General features: G+C 39.4%; 1 protein-coding gene across 2 annotated transcripts; it reads right to left on the reverse strand.

Annotated features, from left to right (window-relative positions):
- Positions 1-1681: 1681 nt before the first annotated feature.
- LOC118109025 (paired box protein Pax-6) lies at positions 1682-23044 on the reverse strand. Of its 2 annotated transcripts, XM_035155811.1 has the most exons (12): positions 22907-23044; positions 17980-18033; positions 16362-16385; positions 12157-12287; positions 11126-11341; positions 10861-11023; positions 8598-8750; positions 7455-7537; positions 7195-7345; positions 6239-6348; positions 4134-4275; positions 1682-2804 (listed from the first exon to the last, which is right to left on the reverse strand). In XM_035155811.1, the coding sequence occupies exons 1-12, from the start codon at positions 22917-22919 to the stop codon at positions 2719-2721; spliced, it is 1326 nt and encodes a 441-aa protein (XP_035011702.1). In that variant the 5' UTR covers positions 22920-23044; the 3' UTR covers positions 1682-2718. The 2 variants fall into 2 exon arrangements, with proteins under 2 accessions (XP_035011702.1, XP_035011703.1); XM_035155812.1 differs by lacking the exon at positions 16362-16385.
- Between the last annotated feature and the right edge of the window lie 1107 nt (positions 23045-24151).

Below are 24151 nucleotides of genomic sequence, written 5' to 3' on the forward strand. Positions count from 1 at the left end.
TAGCATAATTCTTTTCATTTAGAATATAGGACAAGATGTTGAATATCGCTTGTACGTTTGAAGGTCTTCTGCAGAAATTAAGTTACCAACTACCAGTAGATGTTAGCAGGTGTTATCGGCCACCAGCAGATGTTAGGGACATAACTTCCCTTAGCACCTTAGTGTCATCAAGTGCATCTTGGGGCCCAGTTGGGATCTTATCCAGTGTGCAATGTGCAGTGTGTGATGTTTCTTTTATGGTCTGGCGCAGGACTTGTCCGTGGATCCCCAGATCTTTGAGCAACCTGATGGTGGAAGTTGCAATGAAACCCCTGCAGCCAACCTCCACAGGACAAACTATTGTTTTCCAGCCATGTTGCTCTGCCTCAAATGCCATGTCTGCATACCGCAGCCTTTTCCTCTCATTCGCTTCATCAACATTATCCTCCCAGGATACTGTCAATTCTATGAAGTAGACGACGCCCAGGGTGTTGGACCAGAGTATCAGGTCTGGTGTAAGGGTGGTAGTTACAATATGTGATGGGACTGAACCTCTCTGTCCCTGTTTCCCCTCATGGACAAATGTTGTCCTTTGAACTGCATTTGATGTTTTAGATGGCAAGGCATTGTAGCAGTTCTCTTTGTTTCTATTGTCGCTGCAAGGCATTTGAGTACCTGGTTGTGTCTCCACGTATACCTACCTTGGGAGAGACTAATTTTACAACCAGTGAGGATGTACCTGAGGGTAGCTGGAGTTGAGCATAGTGGGCAGGATGGATCTTCATTCAGCCACTGCTGTAGGTTTTGGGTGAGGGAAGGACGTCATAGGTTGCTCTAAGCAGGAAGCTAATCCTGCTAGCTTCCATTCCCCACAGGTCCTTACAGCTGATCTTTCTTTTCTCTATGCTCTCCCATTTCATCCACTGCCCCTGTCTGACGTGAGTGAGAGCCTTTGCACATCTTGCTGCTAAATAAAAGGCTTCAAGTTGGAAGTTCAATCTTGGCTGTCTTTTTATCTCAGTGCTATAATGAGTAGATCTTGCCTTTCACCAAGGTCAGGGATCCTGGGCTTAAAAAGGTTGGTGACCACTGACCTACATCATGTCTATGCACTCACATTCTCTGCTTTCCTACATAGACTAAATTGTGTGTGATTTTTCTTTTTGAAAAATAGAATTAACTTGGGACAGTTAGTCATGATATGCTGAGCGGGACCTTGCAAACATGTTAGTACCTGATCTCATCCAATCATTGATCTGTGCTGTCCATGTTTTACTGCACACACTCATTTACATGCACGCGCACAATCATGTAGGATGAGAGGCGGATCATACCATCAGATTAGTGTGGAGCTCTGACAATTGTGAATGACTAGTTGCCCCCTGCTTCACTTTGACTTATTTCCTCATCATTTTACATTTTGAAAGTTTCAGGACTGTATATCATTGATGGGAGGGATGAGCACAGGAAGCAGGCCCGAAATGTGGGATTCATATTCAGAATTGCATTCTCATGCCTCAGACCATCCCACTTAAGTTGAGCAACAATTCACACACACCACACACACACACACACACACACACACACACACACACACACACATACAAAGGAATTAGTCTTTTAAAAATATATGTAAAATATAAAATATATATTCATGTTTAGCAGGGAAGGATCAAGAAAAAAAAATAACAGCTACAATATCGGAAGTAACAAGGAATATAATTGAAATAATTTTATTATGGAAACCCTTCCAGACCACTGGAGAAGACAAATACTTTACACTTTGACTTTTTAGAGACAGATTTACATCTCAGACACGATCTAATGTTCACTGCTTTTATAAACCAGCAAAGTGTGTGTTCTCTTTCCAGTTATTCAACAGTTAGTTCACTGTTGAATCTCAGGACATTGGAGCTTTGTAATTAAAAGAAATTGAGACACCCCCAAAATCCCCCAAACCCACCCAAAACTATTTTTCAGTTCAGAAAACCATGCCAGTTAGCAGATCCCGTCAGTCAGGATTTTTACAATACCAAACACATACAACCAGATTCAACATTATGAAATTCTGTACACATCCCAGGCCAGGGCTTTTGGGATCTGCTGATGAAACAAGTTCATAGCAGACAATTGTTTCAAGTTTCATGAATTTCTTCCCTTTTACATTTCTTTCATCATCTTTGTGTTTGCTACAAATTCACCAACATGGTATAAATTAGGAACTCAAAGTAGAGGTAATATAGTCCCAGAGAATGTCCAAATGGACACAGACCAGTTCATTCCTGTGTGGAGTTTATTCTTAAAGTAAAGGACGGTCCACCTTCCTGAGCTTCCTGAGTAAAGCTCAGGCTGGAGCTTTTCATTATCATCCAGTGCCAGTGTCGTCACCAACCAGACTCTTAATGGCAGCAGATGGAGATACTGTGGAGACGCTTCTCCCAAAGACCGTTGACCAGTTGTAGCTCAACTTGTAAAAGTTAACAGTTGTATTAAACATTTTTAAGTGAAAGAAGTACTCCTTCTGTCCTTGTCTCCAGAATTTGGTTTGAATATTGTCTTGCAAGCATTACTGAGAGTCCTTTCTTCTTATTCATTTGCTGCAGTTTACAGTCAGTGACAGGTCCTTTTTGACATTGAAGCTGTAAATTATGGATAAAGCAGCCTCCTTTGATGACCAATACAGTCCTGTTGCTGCAGTGACAGCTCATGATTACTGCAGCGACGTTGTCAGAAAGGACATCACTGCAGGCGTGGCCAGTAATGTGACATGTCTGCTTCACTTCCTGGAACTTGGACTGGAACTGAGACACCAGGGGAAATCAGACCTTGTAAAACGAGAATAACAAGGGCATTACAATACAGTCATGAAACAGACATGACAACAAAGTGTCTGTGGTGTGTATTTAGTGAGCGCAAAAAGGAATTTCAAAGACCACACAGTTGCAAATTAAGTTATTGCAAAAACAGGAGGAGATTAAAGGGATAGTTAACCCAAAAATGAAAATTCACTCATTATCTACTCGCCACTATGTCGATGGAGGGGTGGGTGAAGTGTTTGAGTCCACAAAACACTTTTGGAGTTTCAGGGGTAAACAGCGTTGCAGTCAAATTCAACACAATTGAAGTAAATGGTGACTCCTTCTTCAAACGTAACAATACTTTAGAAAAAAACATAAAATGCCTCCATACTGCTCGTGTGGTGTCATCCAAGTGTCCGGAAGCCCCGACATTCAAATTGAATGTCATTTACACCGCCATTTACGCCGTGTTTTTAGACTAAATGTCCACTGTTATCCTCCTCCTTGTTACAGCTGCAGTTCTCACGAGTTCTTGTGAGTTATCGTGAGTTAATTTACTTAAATTGGATTGGATTTGGCTGCAACACTGTTTACCCCTGAAACTCCAAAAGTGTTTTATATGGACTCGAACACTTCACCCACCCCTCCATCGGCATAGTGGTGGACACCAGAAATTTGTCTGCTGTTATTCAAATCAAGTTTTTCACCAATGGACTATTGCATTTTTTAAAGTGATATAAACATTTTATAAATTTATAAAATATAGAATTTTGTTTATATTCTTTGTTTTATCAGCAATTTGAATCTAATATAAGTCATTCTCTGCCTTTATCCCTCGACAAAAGTACGTAAAATGATAAACGTGGAAGTGCAATAGATGGCGTGTGTAGCAGAGTAGTAAATAACAGTATTTACAACATTCATAAGAAAAGACAGTATCTAACAGAGGTCTGACAAAGATTTGTAGTGATAGCTGTATTACCAATAACAATAAGTTTATGTGAGTAGGCAATCTAGTTGTAATCATAATCTACAAAGAGCTGCCACCACGATCATGATCCAAGATTGTCAGGATTGCTTTATACTAATAACCACATCTTTGAAGTGTGTAGGAAAATGTATTTGTGAAGCAGATCAGGTGGGTCAAGCTGTCAATCTTAAGGAAGACCATGTTTTAATGACTACATCATCGTCATCATCATCATGTTTTTGTGTATAAAACAAAGTAGAGAAATCTGTATTCATTTCTAACCTCTCTCATCATTCTTTTTTTTCTTCTCATCAACATATGATGATATGCTATGATAGCACAGACAGAGGGGAGGGGGTGTATGGTATCAAACAGTATCTTCTTACCTGTTGACGACGTTGCAGAGGATGTCATTGAATGGCTGTTGATGTGTGGCTGCATGTGTGGAGGGGTATATGTCTCATAACTTCTTCCATTTACACTGGGACTGGTGGGCAGCATGCAGGAATAAGAGGTCTGGCTGGATGCCTGGAAAAATCAAGATGGACACATGAATTTTAGAACACCCCTATTTTACTAGGTTTTAATAAAACGTTCAAGTTCATTCGATAAACTTAAATGGTGCAACGGTGATTGGTAAACTATCCAAGGTTAAAAAAGGTTTAGATCACTTAATCATTTAAAAGAAAACAGGCCAATTTTAATGATGGAGAAAATGGTTAACTTAGGCTTCTATACTCAGTCTGATGGCAAAGTGGAACTTTTACAGTTAGTGAGGGTCAGCAATTAATTATCTGTGTTGCATTCACCACTGGTAGTTAAGTTGTGACTGGTAAGACCCAATCAGGAAGTGAATATGTCTGTGTCACTGTTTCAGGTCAAGTCTCAGTTTCTATTCTTCCAGACTAACAACCCTGGAGATTTTAAACTAAAGCCGGGTCACCAGTATGTTCGGTCTTAGTTTTAAGGGCTTAGAAACAGCAGGGCAGTGTTAATTCTAGATGTAAATGTACCAGAAGTGATGACAACACTGTCCTGCAGGAAGCAGTTGTCAGAGCTAGTTTGGGATGATGTGGACAGAAGGTCAAAGCAAAGCAACACTTGGAGTGGAAATTTCTGCAAATAGGTTTTGACGAACCTTCTAACAATATTTCATCTCCATTGTAAAAAGAATGGGCCACATTCACCAACTGTTCTTCAGAGGAAATATTCTTATTAAAACCCTCCTCAAAGATACTGCCATTCACCAATCTTTTCTTGTTGGGATTTGTTCTCTGTTAGAACAGAGTCTTCACACACTGAAGAGCACTCTTACACACACTTGACTACTGGCATGTTTGCAAAATAATCAGTTGTGTTTTCATCAATCATAAAGTTGTGTGAGGATTTAAACGACATCATATTTTACAATTTATATATTTTTGCTGGTATGTGGTTATTTATAGTTTACAATTAATCTCAAGACTGATGCACATCACTTAAAATAGACAGACAAGTTTCTTTGAATATTCCTTTTGTAAGTGTAGATTTCTTTCTGGTGTCTTGGAGAAAACAACAGACATGTTGACATATTAAATGTGTCAAATATTCCATGGTTTTACAGCAACAACTTTTAGTTATAAAAGATATCATGATACATGATTAAAGAAGTGTGCAGTGTAAAACTAAAGTAAATCAGACAAGCAAATGTGACCATCCCGACCTGAATATCATTCCAAACGTTTTGTCTGAACCCAGCATGGCCTGTCTGACCTGCGGGGCTCAGGTTGGTTATCCACACTCTGGTCCAGATAAGGGTTCACCTGTAGTGCTGTGTTTCCTATTATGCTCCAGCTCAGATAACTCTGTCAAGCCTGTCCCCCTCCCTGTCGCTTTTCCTACCACTCACTTTTCAAATCCTTTATTTTCTCAAACACGACTTAAACTAAACGTAAACTGGCCAGTAATTCCTGCTGGCGGCGTGGCAGCTCAGCTCAGCTCAGCCTGGTCTCTTTCAGTGTCTCTTTGTTCATGCGTCTCTCTTGTCTCTCCCTCTCCCTTTTGGATCCAGGGAGAGTTAATTGGCCAACTAATCTCAGCTGTGGCAGTCCCCTCTCCCTGGTTCCCCTGGAGGTGCTCTCTGAGCCACCTCCACTGTGGTCTGTTTGTTACTTAGCAGGATTCCTCCAAAACTACCAGATGCATTACCACAACACTTGGTGGAAGGATGCTTTATGGGTCGTGAAAGAACCCAATCAATTTAGATGCTGATTCATATCAGGAGGCAGATCCAGTCGTTTCTTTTTTACTTTGTGTAACATTGTGAGTTAGAGTGGCATGACACATTTTCATTGATTTCTCACAGATTCATTCCTGAATCTTGATTAAAAGAAAACGGACATCTTTAGGGGACTGATTCATGAGTGTATGCTATTTGGTGCGGGCCTTAGCAGAGGTATGTGCTCTACTTAGTTCCATTCTAGTTGTGTTTTGTCCTGTGAATTGATCTTACTTGCATCGGCAGGCTGGCAGCCATACTGAAGCTAGGCATAGCTGGTATGCTGTAGCTGTTGGACAGAAGTGGATCTGGCCTTCCCAACACTGATCCTGATGAGAAGGACACTGGAGAAATAGGTAGGGGGGAATTCAGTGAACAAAGTGTATTTGTACGAGCAAATCATTATGCACAAGAGATATTTGTTCCACGTTATCGTTCTATCACAAGTCACAAGTTGTGATGCTCAGGACTTTAACCTCAAGTAGCAGAGCAGGTAATGAATTTATTCTTTAGTTCCTGGATCAGCCGTTTGAACCCTAGCTCCTCCTGCCCATTGGTCCAGGTATATTTAACTGCAACACCAGACCTCAAAACAATTTTCCATGAGGGTAATAATATGATCGATTTGGGCCAAAGTATCAATTAAAATGTTTTCATACAAAAGCTGATACAATACATCTGATTCAGAAAATGATATTTTCAATTGATGAGGAATATGTTTAAAAATATTGTCTCAACAACCATAGAAGAACTTCATCTGCACAAAATACATTAAATCCAGGAACCGTATGGTCAGAGAATGGGTACAACAGATTACGTATCGACCAGACATTAGATGAGTTAGTTTTTCATACTTTTGGATAAACTACATGGACTCATTTTGAGTGGTACATAGAAGAAATGAAAGAAAAGGGTTCAATTTCCAGCAAATCATTATTGCCACAACATCCACTGCAGCCAATGTCAAGAGGCATCTTAAACAGAAGACATTTTGACTCTTAAATTGAGCAGAGTCATCATTTATGTTCCTGAGTAATTGAGTAACTAACCCTAACCCTAGTAATTGAGTTACTCATCAGATCCTGTTGACACATAAGGTTTTGGCTGACTAATCATTAAAACAGCATTGCTGTAGTTATTATGACATAACTGGGTGACATGCTGGGTGACATGTGTGGTGTCATGGGTACCTGGTGTAGTAGGCTGTGGTAGAGGCTGGTAAACACTGGTGTTGAAGCTGCTGCTGATGGGGATGTGGCTGGAGGAGTTGGACACCTGACGTCGTTGGTTTCTCAGCTTCTCTTCTCTTCTCCACTTTGCTCGTCTGTTGGAAAACCAGACCTACACACGGCAAGCATATTATTGGCTTCAGCTAAATTTCTGGGTGTATTTCTGTACACAATAATGATGCCACACCCTAATGCAACACTGACGCTATACAAGAACCTACCTGTATTCTTGCCTCAGGAAGGTCTATTTTGTTGGCAAGGCGCTCTCGAGCAAACACATCTGGATAGTGTGTCCTTTCAAATTCTGTGGAAAACACAGTCTTTCATTATATAATAACAGGTGATAAGCATCAAGAAAGTGGATATGCAGTAATGACAAAGATTTCATATTTCATTGAATCATTTCGTTTTCTCTTGATTTCTCTCTGTCTGAAGAACTTCACAATAGTTGGGTAGGGGGGTCTAACGTTTCCTAAGCCCAGTTTTATATTTTTATTTGTATATATTTGTTCCATAGCAAGATTACTTGTAAAATGGATCAAATTGTTATAAATTATAGCTTAATGTGTGCTTTGCCATATTACAGACTAATGATTCTGTTACTGTCCCAGGGCATTCGTGCATCAACAAGTACCATTCCTGATTGGATAAATTCAGAACTGACTGAGGTGACATTGGCCTTTGCTTCTGATTATTAGCATAGAAGAATTTGACAACTGTTCCGGGGACATTTTAACCATTTTCTAAGAACCAACATGACAAACTTCATTTTCTATCCCCATAGTGGAAAAAGTTGTTAAAAAGGGTTAGAGGTCATGTCATCGTTTATACATTCCCAAGTTGTCTGATTGTTACGTTATGAATCTGGTCAGAGTCAAAGTGAAAGATAATACATTTAGAAACAATTATTAATAGTGTGTTTTGACCACAAATGTTACAAAAGATAAAAACAATATCAAATTTAAATTAAACCATGACAATAAATAAACAGATGTCATCAGCCTTTAGATTTTCTGTCCCTAAATGACACCTAAAAATATTACAGATTGGTGAATGCATTAGTTGCAGCAAGTCAGTTTAGAGTACCTCAGTAAACACTGCGACATTTGCATGGAGGTGATTTCCTTTTTTATATCCTTAATATGCTTCATCATTCTCCTGGGATAGTGGGAGTCAGAGGTTTTTGGGTGTCAGATGTTTTTGGCACCTTTATTTTTAGTTGCTGAAAAGTTTGCGAACCCTTGACATATGGAAAAACGCTGTATAGCTCAGTGTTTTCAGCCACATAATGTATATTAGTGTACTATATGTATGTATGTATATGGTGCAGTTGTATGGTGTACTGATCAGTAACTTGAAGTTACCTTTCTCCAGTGCTTCTATCTGGTCCTGTGTAAAAGACGTTCTGTTTCTCTGTAGTTTTCGCTTCAGTTGAAGCCTCATCTGAGTCTCCTCAGAGTCTTCACCATTGGAACTGACTGATATGGTGCTCTCCCCTCCTTCTGCCTGTGGACACTCTGCGCGAGGGAAGGAAGTGAGGGAGGACAGCAGGAGGAAGAGAGTAGTTGTAGGAAAAAGTAAGGAAGCAAAGAAAGAAGAACGAAACAATCAGAATTACACTCAGATACACTCAGGTTGAAGAGGTTTTCACATCTTACATTAAAAAATGAAAGAAAAACAAAGTAGATACGTCTGTAAATATGTCTGAGCAAAATGCTCTAAAGTATCAAATATAGGTGTTGATTATAAGAGAAATAATGCTAATGAATAATATTTGATGTTTCATATTTGAAATCCATGAAGCTATACCTAAAATCTATAGCGTGATCAAATCACACATCAGATAAAATGCAGAATATTCCCCTCTGAATACCATCATCATTATTATTATTACATTTGATCATCAATTATTGATATTTGTGGATACAAAGGCCTTTCACTACAATGCATTTTCGAGTCTTTTATCTAACGTCAAAATATTTCACCAGCCTGATTTCCAGCTGCTGTTGTTTTTAGTGACAAGGCCGATAACACCACCGTGCATGACCCACTCCATTTGTATCTTTTTTCCTTTTATTTTAAATTTCTACTCTATGGTTTGATGACTATTATGTTATTTTTCCTTCGTATTAAACTTGTGTTTATTTTGTTTGTATAATCTATTTCAAATGCAATATTTGCATTTGTTACTGAGTGAGACACTATGTAAGAGCTGCACACCCAAACATGTATATTGAGCACACAAATCCTGCCTGTGATCAGGCAATGCAATATCTTATATTCAAATCCTTGTAATTAAACCATGCATGTGAGTTAATGATGAGGGAAGATACAGGGCACTACAGAGTTGAGATCTCCAACATGTGATCTCTGAGCAGATGAGAGCTTGACTCCCGCTCCCTGTGGAACTTATGTTATTTGTGGTGCTAGCCTAATTATTCATTATCCCCAGCAGACAGAGCCTGCAAAACAGAATGAAGCCATTGCTCAGTGTCACAGTCAGTCAGGCAGAAAGAGACACAAATGAGAGCAGACGCCCCCTCCCCCTCCCCTACATACACACACACACACACACACACACAGGCACAAACATGCACTGATGGGGAAGCAGCAGTGGTGGTAGTATAGCATGACTTCGTTTCACTGTTGTTAATCCCAGGGTGCTGGAGGAGGAGCAGCAGCATATGAGCCAACTCCACACAGCAAATGGGGCCCTCAGCCACACACACAGAAAGGAAAGGAAGCTGCCATATAATCAGAATTTTGAGTAAATTGGATGGGTCTAGTCAACAAAATGTCACAATCTCAGTATTATAACATTAGCACCCAATTTTGTAACAACATAAAAAAAAATTTAAAACTGGAAGAAAGTAAGTTAAAAATTAAGGAAAATCTTAAGTAAGCCTTGTCAGTTTACCAGGGTGGCTTAAAAAAACAACAGACCAGTTAAGACCCCTTTACCTGTAGGTTTAAATACTTTTCTTTCTTTGTTTCTTTCTTTGCTTTTCTTTACTTTTCTTTTATTGCAAGGCAGAGAGGATGAAACATCAACCACAACAACAATAACAACAACAATGATACAAGACAGACAAAAAAAACAGTGAATAAACGACAATCACAATTGTGTGTGTATGTGCGTGTGTGGGGGGCCTTCTGTTCTACAGCCTGTAAGTTTTGGTTCTGTAGAAAATAATACAAAGATAAAAACATACATTTTAAAAAAGAAAAATAGGGTGGTGGGGGGAATTAACTGAAATCATAGCTAAGGTAATGAGTCTGAGAAGGCAGTGTGTCCGAGCAGGGTCGGGACGCCGTCAGGGTGAACAGAGTCAGGCCTGTTGGGTCAACAGGATTATGATTTATATATACATATTTAAATATATACATATATATTTTATATTATTATTATATATTATTACTTTCATGGGTATAGTAGTTGCTCATGCGATTGGTATTCCCCTGTTTGCTCTACCATCATCAAAGATTAGTCAGTCACACCAATGTGTTCTCAGCCCAGAGACTGTGTGCTGGGTTTTAGTAAAAGTAGGGCCCTGAGAGTCTCAGCAGTTCCTGGCCCAGTATTGTAGTCGCAGTAAGGTAGGAACAGCAGATGAGTTAGCATCTTACCAGTAGAAGTGAGTGTAGTACCAGCGTACCACCCTGAGCGGCCCCCCCAGTTGGTTTGTCCATTCAGCATCTTGAGTTTATCAAACATCCCCTCAGCCACTACTGTGCCCATTTGCTGCTTGTCACTGGTCAGGTTCCTGAGCACTCGATTTATTGATGAGACCTACCGATAAACACAGTCTGATTACACAAGGGCATCTCTTTTTGTTGGATACAAAAGGTATTGGTAGACAGAAACTGAAGGAATTAAACACACTTGTCTTACACTGGGTATATTGTCGTTGGTGCAGACCCCTTCTGCCAGCAGTCGGTCTCTGATCTCCCAAGCAAAAATGGACGGACACTCTCTCTTGTACTGTGCGATCTTTCCAACCACCTCTTGAGTGGCCACTCTGGGTTTACTTCCTCCTATCGCTCGGGGACGGATTGAACCGGTCTCGTAATACCGGCCCAAGATCTTACTCACACAGCCGTTAGACACCTGGAACCAAAAACAGGACACATTATAGCCTAGATACACATTATTCAAAGAATGATGTCTAAAGAATGATCATCGAATTTGAGTTAGATGCTGTTGCTGCTGAAGACTACAACTTTGAAAATGTACATAATCTGCGAGTGTGAAGTTAGAGAGAATACAGTTTACTAGACCAGACTTAAGACTCAACACTGATTGAGGCTATATTACCCCATATATTAACAACCCCCACCAAACTGTCGGTGGATTGGTTGTATTGTGTGTATGTAGGCACAAAGGTTTGACAAAGAAGAAGAATGTGTGAGATAAAAAAATAATAACTCTCTTGTTCACTGCTGCATCAGTTAAAATGCTTACAGTGTCTCTCGTGAGTTTGTCCAAAATGTTCTTATTAAAGAAACCATTGGTGATCATTGGAATGAGCAGGACTCCAGTCTCCAGTCCAGTAAAGTTAGATGATTTGTCAATCCAATCATCTACACCCGACATGCTTGCTGCAAAGCCTGGTGGCTGTACATCACCATGCAGCCACATCCTCCTGTGTTCCTGTCCCAATTCACAGAGTTACATGAAAACATAGTATGTATCATACATCGTATGAAAGCATGCAGTTGTTTTTCTTTGTAAGTTGATGAATGATGACATACAAATTGCAACTGGACACAGGACCCCGTTACATTTAAACCTAACTAAATCAATTTGTTTCTCTGACCTTTGACCCATATTAATGTGTTCATACAACCATTTCAGCAGGTACTTTATGTTTCACCATGGTTAGTGTCACAGCTGAGGGAATCAACTCAACCTGATGAGTTTACCTGCAGAATTCTGGATATGTCACAGGGTCGAGCTCCACTGTGTGCCAGCTCCACTATCTTCTGCCTGGTAGAATCAGGTAAAGGCCTCCCATTCACAAACACACCACCCAGCTGGTTTACGCCACTGTGACCTACACACACAGAAATTTTTACATATAATTAATATATACTGAAACATGGGTTTCAGTATATGTTTTCTAAGCTAAATTATTTAAAATAGTTAAATTCAAAGCAGAAAACTACGAAAGAAGTGTGAACACAATGAACTAAACAGCCACACTGTTCAGGCACATGCATGAAAGGACAGAGTACAGTTGGGGAGAAAACTTTGAGGATATAAAGAAAAAAAAGAACGCTCCAAAACAGATGTTGTATATAGAGAATGCCTCTGATTCATCACAGTACTTGTTGATATGAGCAATTTAACGTTATAATCTGGCTTCTTACGACCTAAAAAAAATGGTAATACATTGAGTTGTACAGGTTATCAGAATAATGTCACATGATTTGGCAAATAACTGACATTCAGTCAATACACAGTACAGCATGTATTGGTATACATACGGTTTTCCTCATTATGCAGATGATGTGCTAATTAATAATGATAACACTAAATAAAAACTTACTTTACATTTTTTAACTGTAATAGTATTTTTAAAGGAACTATCAGTAACTACAACTAACATTCACATACCAACTGTTCTGCTCTTTGCTGCCTCTGTAGTGTCCTTTAAATGATTATTCTTACACAGACGTCACACACTCTGACAAGCCTGAGAGGAAGTGGGACCTGAGAGCACTGATAAATGGCAGAAACGATCGTCTCAGGACATTGTGTCATCTAAACTTCTGACAGCTGACCAGTGAAGAGCAGACCGCCGACTTTAAGCACTTCAGCCAAGTTCCAGCTTTAAGAGGGAGGGAAATAAAGTACGTAGGCAGAATGGATCACGCTGCAGGCCCGTTTGCTCTGTCTGCTGAACAACATGTTGCAGCTCTGCCATGTTTCTCTCAGCAGCAGCAGCAGACGTCAGTCTGTGCTGTGACACTGTGCAGGTTAAGTAGGGATTTACACTGAATCAATTGTCTATTGTCTGTTAATGGCCCTGTGGGGGAAAGCATATTGCAGATTTATAAACCTCTCAACAGGACATTAATAAATCACACAAATATCTGGCACACACACACACACGCACACACACTTGTGTCTCCATGACTGAGGACATTACACTGACTTACACTAGCAGGAGACTTACTCTAACCTTAACCCTTCCTCTAACCCTGGGCTACTTTCAATCGAAGGATGTTTCACTACAGACACTCAAAACAGTCTTTTATTTTTACCAGAAAAGATATGAGAGTCCCACCACATTTTTTTCTGTAAAACATAAAATATTATTTATTTATTTTTGCTGTTTGCCGTGATGAGTGAATGCCTTGGTAATATTATTGGCCCCTGCCCTGGCCTTAAGAATAATCTAAATTAACTGCAGTTTAAATCTACATCTATTAGTTTTCTAAAATGTATATATAAATATGTAAAAGATGTCTTTAGATTTAAAAATGTACAAATTCACGTACATTTTAGGCACAGAAATTGAATGATTGTTTGACATATTAGTGCTAAAGGATCTTATTTTATGAAACCATGAATCAGAAAATGCATGTAAAAACCTTCAGAATTTAGAAGAGTATAAAACTGAAGAGTTTGGCAAATTTAAGTGCTACTTAAAAGTAGATTTTTGACTTAAAGTATTAGAGAAACAGAAAATATTTTGACATTTACAGAAACAAACAGACAAAGTAAGGTGAAGCAAATGCCTAAATGTGTATTTGGGATGTTTCATTTACACTAGTCTGAAAAAAAATCTGTTACAAGAGCAAAATAGCCCAAAATCTCAGAAGTGACCAGTTCATGAAAATAATATGTCTTTATCTGTGTCTCAATTTAAAAGCTACTGTTTCACCAGTATTTTCCCTGAGTTGCAGCTCAGGTTGGTGGGTTTTTCCAATATCATTAATGAGCGGTCAACTTTATCAAGTCATGTGCGGATTATCATTTTAAATAATGCCCATAATTTTGGACTGTACAACCAGCAGTTACAGTATCAATCAATCAATCTATCTATCTATCTATCTATCTATCTATCTATCTATCTATCTATCTATCTATCTATCTACTATCTATTCATCTATCTATCTACTATCTATCTATCTATCTATCTATCTATTTTCTTTACAATTGTTAATTAGTTCTTAAATTTGTGATTTAGAAAACATTAGTTTTTTAACTAAAGTAGAAATGAATCTGTTCTGGATCTGCTTGTTCATTCATTATGATACATATGGTGGAGGAGGGAGAATCCCTTTGACCCCCCACTACCCACCCCACCAACTCATCTATTCCAGTAGATCAGTGAGGGTTTACCTTAATACTACGGACACTGTCATAGCTGTGAACTTCTCCTCTGGTAATTAAATCATAGGGGGAGCCACAACCCCTGCAGAAGCTGCTGTTAACTTTGAGTGTGACGCTGGATTATTTCACCCTCTAACTCTGCCTCACGCTGTCTTGCATCATGTTCACTTTGTGTTTTGGGCACCATTGTTTTGCGGTAGAAATTGTTAATCACAGTGTCATTTCCCAGAGGAAGACACCCGGGCTTTCCTCTGCTGACACACAATTAATAGACAGACATATGGAGTCAATTTGGCTAAGGTCCCTCTGTGACACTCACACACGCACTCACGTACAAACACACACACACACACACACACACACACACACACACACACACACACACACACACACACACACACACACACACACCTACGTGCGCAGCAGGCAGACAGACCCCTGGGAGCAGCTCAGCAGCTTTCACTTTAAATCAGTTCATTCACACTGAGCCTGACTTCAATTAATTTTCACTTTTACAATGTACTGTTATAATCATCAAGTCTCCCACATCAAACAACAGAACCCCTGGTTTGGCCATACACACAGTCATGTTTCTGATTGGACGCCCCTGTCAGCAAAATCACATCAGCTATCAGTTCCTTCTAAAGCTGTTACCAGTCACTGTTTTATGATGTGACAATGCAATGTTTACTGTTGGGTTAGATTAAGAAACAAAAACGACTTGGTTAGTTTAAGAGGAACATTGGGGTTTGGTTTAAAGTGACCAATAAGGTCAGTTGAGATCAGTCACCATGGTTACAATAGGTTAGGGAACAAATGTTGACAGAAATTGGAAATGAACAGTCAAGTGTTTGGTTGACCAATCCCAGTTGGCTATAATGATGACTTCCTCCTTGTATCCCATCATAATTACTAAGACTGCTGGAGGGCTTTGTTCTGGGACACTGGTGCCGTCTGTTTGTTCTTGTTTGTAAAGCAAATTTTGCAACCTATATTTACTACAATTTGCATTGTACATTATGTCACCATGTGTCTTGTCTAAATCACATATTAGATTAAAATGTTTTTTATTATTAATATAGATGGAAACAGCCTTGTTGCAGATCGACAGAGACAGCACTTTCAATAAAAAATGAAAAATGGAAGATGGGACAGATGACTTAATTCATCTTCTAACTTTACAGGAAAAATCTTGGAAACAGAGAAGCATGGATACTCCACACATCCGAAATCTTACAGCGATTTCCCACCTGACCGACAGAAACTCATAGTCAAACAACAAGTAGGGTGATCACAGCCAACATGGTTTGAGCAGTACACAGTCTGGATCTTCTGCTGAGTGGCAACTGGTTAAAATGAAGAAAAATGAGGAGCAATAGACAGCTGATTATAGCCTGCATGGCTGCTTGTTATTTCATAAACTCCTTTATGTTGTGTTTATACTGCAGACTGACTGCACCCACTTTTGTTTTAATAATTTCCTGATGGAACCTGTTTCATTCACTAATGATCTGTTCACCCTCAGTTACTGATCAACACCCTCCAGCTGCTCCACTTTCACATTTTGGAATTAGAGCTGATTAAAGAGAAGGTGGTCTGATAGAAGCACCCAGTCTGACATTTAACCCAATGTTACTGTCAACAGGAACCTGCATCATCTGGTAACATCCAGGGTGAGGTCGACGCGGGGTCGGAAGCAGTGTGTTGCAGGGATTGATACTGGACAAGGGAGAGATGCAGGACAGGGAAACAAGCAAAGACACACATAGATAAGTAATACACACACCTTCACTGCAGATGGCATGGACCTCTTGTCCCGCAGTAGGAAAGAAGAAATGATTAAACTCATGACAGAGATGGCTGCCTTTGTTGCCAGGGTTAAAAACATGCAATGCAAAACTGGCCAGACATGGCAAAATCTCATGGTTTAAATTACAGGTGCAAAATCTTGGGAAAGGTGTGGGATACTAGTGGATAGGATTTAGATGTATTTACTTATGACCAAATTGAGGCTTGATATTTTACAGTTTAACCATCAAATGTAAATATAAATTAATAATAAAATATGCATGTGTTTCTTCATTATTTATTCTGTGAAATAAAAGTTTTGATAATGGCAGACTACTGCCTGTACCAATATGTCTGTGCAAGGCTGGTCAACTGATAAATAAGTCAGGCCTTACTTTTTATGTGTTTCAACAGATCAGATCATTTATTTGACATCGCTCGTCGAACAGTCATTCCAGTTTATCATGACTTCTTTTTGTGGTTTAATATGGTTTAATACATCACTTTCTCCATTAAAAGAAACAACAGAAATAAAAGCAGTCAGACCAGACGCTTCTTGCCCCTTCACACATCTTTTATCATGATGCTGTCACTCTACCAAACCGCTGATCAATAATATCATTTATACTGACAAACATTGAACACAAAACTGCCAAAATAAAAGTTATTACACACACGTTCCAAACCAAAATATGATGTGAAAATGCAAAAAAAATTGGCTTCAGCCATGAAATGAGAGGATGACAGGTAACATATTTTTACTCTTCTACAGAAACAATAAATCCTTGTGGCACTTGTTGGAAAGCAACTCAGTTTGCTTGTATCTGGCAGCTTGTATTGTAATGGTGACTCAAGTCATTCTCACAGATATTTCGTCATTCACACATTAATTCCTGACTGCAAATTTAAGAATAAACAACACTACACCGACAGACTTTTATGTGCAGACCAGAAACACATCTCATAAGTGAATGTGGATTGTCTGCAAATGCAAAGCAACTCACTTGAGGGCAGTGGAGGCAAACTGTAAGACACTCCACTGTGAGCCGTTTGTTTCCGAGCAGGTAGAGAATCTATTCAAATCTGAAAGTCATTATAGAGCTATAGGGCTCTGGGAGCTGCTACAAATTCAGGTGATGATTCTCAGTCACTTCAGCTCTACGAGTGAGCAGCTTTCACACTGTTCTTATGCGAAAAATATTTGATACATTGTAATAAAAAAGTTCATTATAGCTGACTTAAGACCAAAGACGAAGCAGAATATTGGCCGATATTTTACATTAAACATCAGAGAATGGTTTGACAGAAGTGCAGATGTGGTTAGTCATGAAAACAGGCTGCAGGTAATAGGTAATAGAGCTAAAGTGTATTAATGTTGTATTGAGTTATGTCTTTAGAAATTAAATCAATTGTACTGATTTAAGGAAAATTATATTTGACCTGGGCCTTGAGTTGTAGCTCTTTGCGTTGGAATGTTTTATGTGGGCTGGTAAAGTAAAATTTGTTTAAAAAACACATTTTTAACGAGACAAATGAATTGTTCACACACCTATGGATGCAATAACATCAAATGCATTAATGATAAAATCAACAAAGAGGTTTGCGTTGTAACTCACTGTTTTGCATCATGGAGGCCACACCACCCTCCCAGCTTGTTTGACTTCTGTAATCTGTACAAAAAGAGACGACACTTAAACTCTGTGCAGTATAGACAACACAACACACTGATCTCTCCCAGCTGGATTAGAGAAAAGGAAGAGATATACACAGGTCAGCTACAATTGAACTTCTAATCTCATAGGAGTGAGTAAAAAACAACCCCAAAATACTAATTGTTTTATATGTGTATATAGGAATTTAAAGGAGATAAATAAGTGGGATTTTTTGGTGTTTTTTTTATCAGAGACAAACATGTTGAGGTGAAAAACACCAAAGACACTGTCTGGACAGACTGGCTGAATGCCACGCCACCCTGTGATTGGTTCATATGCTAATATATGCAAATGTCCATAAAGTTATGAGTCCAGCTCTCACATTCAGACCACTGAGCTGCCACTTTAGTGTCGATATTGTAGCCAAAATGTTAAATCCGTGCCTCACTGAAGACTGAAATGTCTAACATTTTATTTACTCTGCAGATCTGATTATTTTTATACTGTCAGCCTCTGCTTGTGTTTGTGTTGTTCTGTTGCTGGACACTTTCTATGTGAGCTGCATGTATTTTCAGAACAAATTGTAGGTATGTTATGTAACTGTACAGTTTCTTGACAACACCTCGCTCACTGGTGATGAACAGAAACTCCCCAGTGAGGTAAAAAGACGATGCAGGATTCAGGGACAGCTGCTGTTTGCTATAAGAAAGTCAGGCAATGGACAAAACTAAAGTAGGAGAGAGAAATTATTTGATCTAGCATATCTTAAATTGTCCGTGGTCAGAACACACCAAAAGAAAGTTGTCACAAAATGTAATTCAGGCTCATTCAGATATCCAGACAAATATTCCACCTCACAGCTACAGGCACATTCTTTCACACAGATCCATTTACACCCAATAACACATTCATATTGATATTTTGATAGATCAAAGCCAATTTACAGGGCTTCAATTGTCTAGATGCAGGATTTAAAAAACTAAAACTTAAGTGCCGATTTTGTATGTGTTTTTAATATTTTGAAATATTTGTGTGTGTTTTCGGGTTTACATTGTTTTTTGTATTGATTTAATATTGCCAGATTTATATTTTTAATTTTTGAACAATGTGGGCCCATATCGATTAGCACAAGCTCTCCAAGCAGCAGGAAAGCGGATAAAAAAAAAGGAAAAAGTCCAGAGTCAATACTAAATAACACGTTGTTTGTAAAACTGAATGATACAAATGTTATCAGTTCAAGTGTACTGCTAATTCAGTGCCCCGGGTTCAGTTCACACTACACTGCCATACGATCATAGAGATACAGTAGTAAATTATTAATAACATCTTCATAATTCAGAACGCTCCTCCATTTATCACCAAAAATGTACGACGGGATGATTCAGGGCAGATGCACATTTTAACCGTGTGTTGACATCAACGCACATGACCGTCATACTTCACCCGGATTCTCAAAAGTCTTTTCACGTTTTAAAAAAAGAAGCTATAAAGGCTTCAAAGCGGATCCTTCTCTGGAGCCCTTGTTATTAACGACCTGCATTAATGAACATGAAGCGGCTCACACACACACACAGGCCGGCTATAGGCACCTCGTCCCCGCTGTAACTCAGCGCCCTTGTGCCTGTGAAAGGAGACAAAGAGCCGGAGGAGCGGAGCCGCGGCTCTGCTCGGTAAATACCCGCCAGCCTTTGTGTGTCCACGGGATTTTCATGTCGCTGCCTCGTTAGTTGCGGCTCGTTAAAAAACCCCGCGACACAAAACCGCGGCGGGGAGCCCAATTTGACCAGAGCCACGGACATAAAGGAGTTCTGTTGAACAGGCCCATGACAATATACAAGTTTCATTCAACCGCATTCAGCGCTGTATGAGGAGAGAAGAGACGGAGCTGCTGCCCAACACTGGAGGAGTCTGCAGCTCCTGCCACAGCATCTTGTCACCAGCACTCTAATCAGAATCAGAATCACAACAACAACAATAATAATGATAATCATCATATTAATCACAACAATAATAATAATCATATTAATCACACCAATAATAATTATAATAATAATTTTAATTCAGAAAGAGGATGTTGAATATTTTCTTAGAATCTGGACGACACACTTATATGACGAACTATATCAACACTCTATGAAACTTAATAGACTCTTTTCTCTCAATATCTAAGAGAATGGTAACTTCAGGCCGCTGAGAACAAGTAGTCCGCGTTCCCTCTAAAAAGGTAAACCAATGGAAAATGTAAACAATAATAATAAATGACAATTACCCAGCTTTACATGTATGAATAAAGTATAGAGAGTTATAGCCTACCAGATGTTTGTTTTTTTTAATATTAGGTTATTATCATTTATTGTATTGTGTCTAAGTTCGTTACATGATCAGTGAATATGGACGCGCCAATGCACCTCTCTGAGAACTTCTGCTGCAGCGGCTCCATCAGCTCCTCTTCAATTGAACAGATGATGTATTTATATATATATATTTATATATATCATCATACCACTATCATTCCACTACAATATAGTGGAAGGAGCTGAGTCCCGCACGATGCTTATGATCCGCTCTTACTGCGCGTTCAGGATCAGTTCAGGATCAGTGTGTCTGCTGCGCTCACACTTACACACATGGCGAGGCAACACGACAGATCACATACTTAGTTATGTGTAATGTGTGTCATGTATTTAAGCGTGGTAGTGACATATGAAGAGAAGAAATGGCCAGCCCGTGTAAAGAGAAATCCAGCTGCTGTGATTGCTGGATGATAAAGTCACTCAGGAACTCGAACATCTCACGCTCCGAACTCCTGTGGCTCAGGTGGCGCACGTGCAGCTCCCTCTGACACAAACAGCGCTCACGCTCTGGATGATCCATCATGCGCTTAATTGGCTCCGATTTAATTAAGACATTAATTATAAGACGATCATCAGTTTTGTGACGAACTTTGTACATGTTGGCTCTGGGTTTTAAAAAAGACAACCCCTTCCCAAACAGCGGACTTATATTCATATGTCATATTTATAATCACGTTTTCTATGATGAAGGACTAAAAACAATGTAATGATTTTAAAAGCATTTGGAAATCACATCGCTGTGATTCGAACGCGGCACGGGCCTTTAATGCGCTCCCTCGGTCTTAGTGTGGGCCTCCTTCAAGAAAAAGTGAGGGCCTGAGCTATGTATCATCTAAATAATCTATAGCCTCAGAGCTTCATCAGTCCCTCTTACGTGTCATTTAAAGATATTTAGCTCTTTACATATTTACAATATTCAACGCTTTTTTAGAGAAATGCAAAAACATATGAAGGCCTTTACAGGCTTTACATTTGAAGGCTGTAGAGTTTGGCTCTTTGATATTACCTTTCAGCAATAAAAAAACCTTCAGTGTCTTTTCATTAGAAAATGACCAATTTCTAAAAAGATGCTAAAGTTCTTACTCACACCGTCAGAGTGAGCTACAGAAACTCATCTAGTGCGTGTGAAGAAACAACTGAGCTGGCGGAATGAGAAACAGGGACACGTTCAGGGTGGATGACAGAGATCTCTTTGGACTCAATTCAACTTTGGGGTAAAGTCTGAGATGATGGGGTGTTTAAATAAAATCCACAGCTCTATCATAATCCCAAAACATAATTTACAAAGTGTCTCAAATCACTTGAGCAGGTGCTCGATGTTTTACACTGAACCGTGTGTCTGCTCTCTGATCTGATCCAGACTCTGATCTGATCCAGACTCTGATCTGATCCAGACTCTGATCTGATCCAGACTCTGATCTGATCCAGACTCTGATCTGATCCAGACTCTGATCTGATCCAGACTCTGATCCACAGCATCACTGCTACATCACCGCGCGTTCCCTGGACTCCAAGAGGCTTTTACTTCACGGGTTCGTTGTTGCTGTTTTTTTTGTCCGGAGTTGCGTGTGTGTGTGTGTGTGTGTGTGTGTTTGCGCACGCGTGTGTCTACTTGTACTTATATATTTGTGAGGACTATTTTGAGCAAAGACTTTATGGAGTGAGGACATTTTTGGAAAGTGAGGACATTTTTGAGCATAGACTTTACGGAGTGAGGACATTTTTGGAACGTGAGGACATTTTGGCTGGTCCTCACCTTCAAAGGCTTGTTTGAGGGTTAAGACTTTGTTTTAGGATTAGGGTTAGAATTAGGTTAGGGTTAGGTAATTAGTTGTGATGGTAAGAGTTAGGGGCTGACAAATGCATTATGTCAATAAGTTTCCTCCCTAAGATAAATGTACAAGAACACACACACACACACACACCGTGAGTTGGCCAACTTCACAATAAAATGTAAAACAATATCTTTCCAAGCACCAGGTTCCTTGTGACTAAATCAGTAATACAGCTGTTGGATATCATGGTTCTGTTTTATTTTAATTATTTAAGGACAATCTCTTGAAATAAATTCAAAAGAAATCCAAAGGGTTTCCTAGTTTCCCTCACTGTGTCAGTTGAGTTGTTGAGTTGTCTCTTTTTAAAACATTTATTCCACCAAGGAGGAAGTGATCAGAAAAATATCTCTCTCCTCCTCGTTTCCTTTAGTCACCCTATCCCTTCTTTCCTCCTTTCTTCTTGTTTGTCTGTGTAAAGTTGTTAAATTGATCAGTTGTTTTTTTTTAATTTCCAAACAATGTTTTCATTCGTTCCTCCTCTGTAAGCGTTCTTCTCTCTTTCTTTTTTCTTGAAGTTAGAGGATAAATATTTTCTCCTCACAACTGTTTATTTTGTTCTTATCTACTAAACAAACTGCAACTTTTTAACTCAGAGCATATACTAATGAGAGAGAGAGAGATAAGAGAGAGATGAGGGAGAGAGAGAGAGAGCGAGAGAGAGAGAGAGAGTGAGTGAGGAAGAGAGAGAGACAGCAAGCTTACCTTTCTGTGGCATGCTGTAGAGAAGTAAAGTTTTGGTGCGTTTAGTTTTCCAACAGCTTCTTTCTTCTATTCTTCCCTCCAATTAGTTTCTCCTTGACTGAAGAGACAAGTGCACAGAGAGACAGAGCTGGTCCTCTGAGGAGGAGGGAGGAGAGAGGGAGGGAGAGCGAGTGGGAGGGCCAAGAGACATAGAGAGAGAGGATGAAGGGGAGGGGATGGAGAGTTTGAATGCTGAGAGCTCAGAGAGAGTGTGTGTGTGTGTGTGTGTGTGTGTGTGTGTGTGTGTGTGTGTGTGTGTGTGTGTGTGTGTGTGTGTGTGTGTGTGTGAGCGAGCGAGGTAGAGAGAGAGAAAGAGAGAGAGAAACTCCTGTGATCAGTGTCCCACAATTCACTCAGCAAGAAAAAAGGCAAATATTCAGCCTAAAACAATATCGACACAGTTCAAATATTATACAAATAAATAATCGCCACATACTTTAACGTTCAGTCAGCAAACACAAGTATCCTTTCAGACACATTTAAAAGAGGGTTAGATTTTTTTAAAGTGCAGTTGAACAGTATAAAAATAACTAAGGTCCTAATTGTATTTAATAATTCATTATGTTGCTGGTCTGTTCTAGTGAAGCTAAAAGTTGCTAAATGTGTGAAATATCATGGTCATGAAATATATGAAGCACTGCTAAGACCCAAGTCAGGAGGAGAGAAAGGTCAAAAGATTCTAACTGTAGCTTCTACGAGACAATATTTTCAGTAAAATTTTTTCTTGCAGAAGAACTTTATCTGTTCAGGGGCAACAGCTCTCACTTTCAGACACTCTCTCCTTACAGACGTTTCATTGAAAGAGCTGTGTGGAAATAATTATAATATAATCCTTTATTCGTCTCACTTCGCAGAAATTAGCCAAAAAGAAGTTCAAACATCACCTGCATTCCTGGCCAGTAAGTTAAGTGTCTGTTTCAAAAAGGTACAGGAATTGCTGCACCCTGTTCCCATTGCCAGTGGAGTTTGCCTTTCTTTTTCTACTTAGGTAGGTTGAAGAGCAGTCGAGCTGCTGCACTCTGGATGAGCTGCAGTGGTGGGATGGCACTAGCAGGCAGAGCAGCCAGGAGGGAGTTGCACTAGTTTAGGCGTGAGATGACAAGAGCCTGGACCAGAACCTGTCCATGAATTATTCTAAAAAATCAACTAAAATGTTGAAAGATGTCCTATCTTGCGATGTTAAAGAAAGTGAAAAAAACTCCTTGG

The sequence above is a fragment of the Hippoglossus stenolepis genome, chromosome 5 (assembly GCF_022539355.2).
Source record: "Hippoglossus stenolepis isolate QCI-W04-F060 chromosome 5, HSTE1.2, whole genome shotgun sequence".
NCBI classification, from domain to species: domain Eukaryota; kingdom Metazoa; phylum Chordata; class Actinopteri; order Pleuronectiformes; family Pleuronectidae; genus Hippoglossus; species Hippoglossus stenolepis.

Coding starts and splice junctions, on each gene's coding strand:
- LOC118109025 (XM_035155811.1), bottom strand. Junction 7,346..7,454: donor TTCCTGAGGCAAGAATACAG/GTAGGTTCTTGT, acceptor TGCCGTGTGTAG/GTCTGGTTTTCCAACAGACG. Junction 2,805..4,133: donor CTCTGCAACGTCGTCAACAG/GTAAGAAGATAC, acceptor TCGTTTTACAAG/GTCTGATTTCCCCTGGTGTC.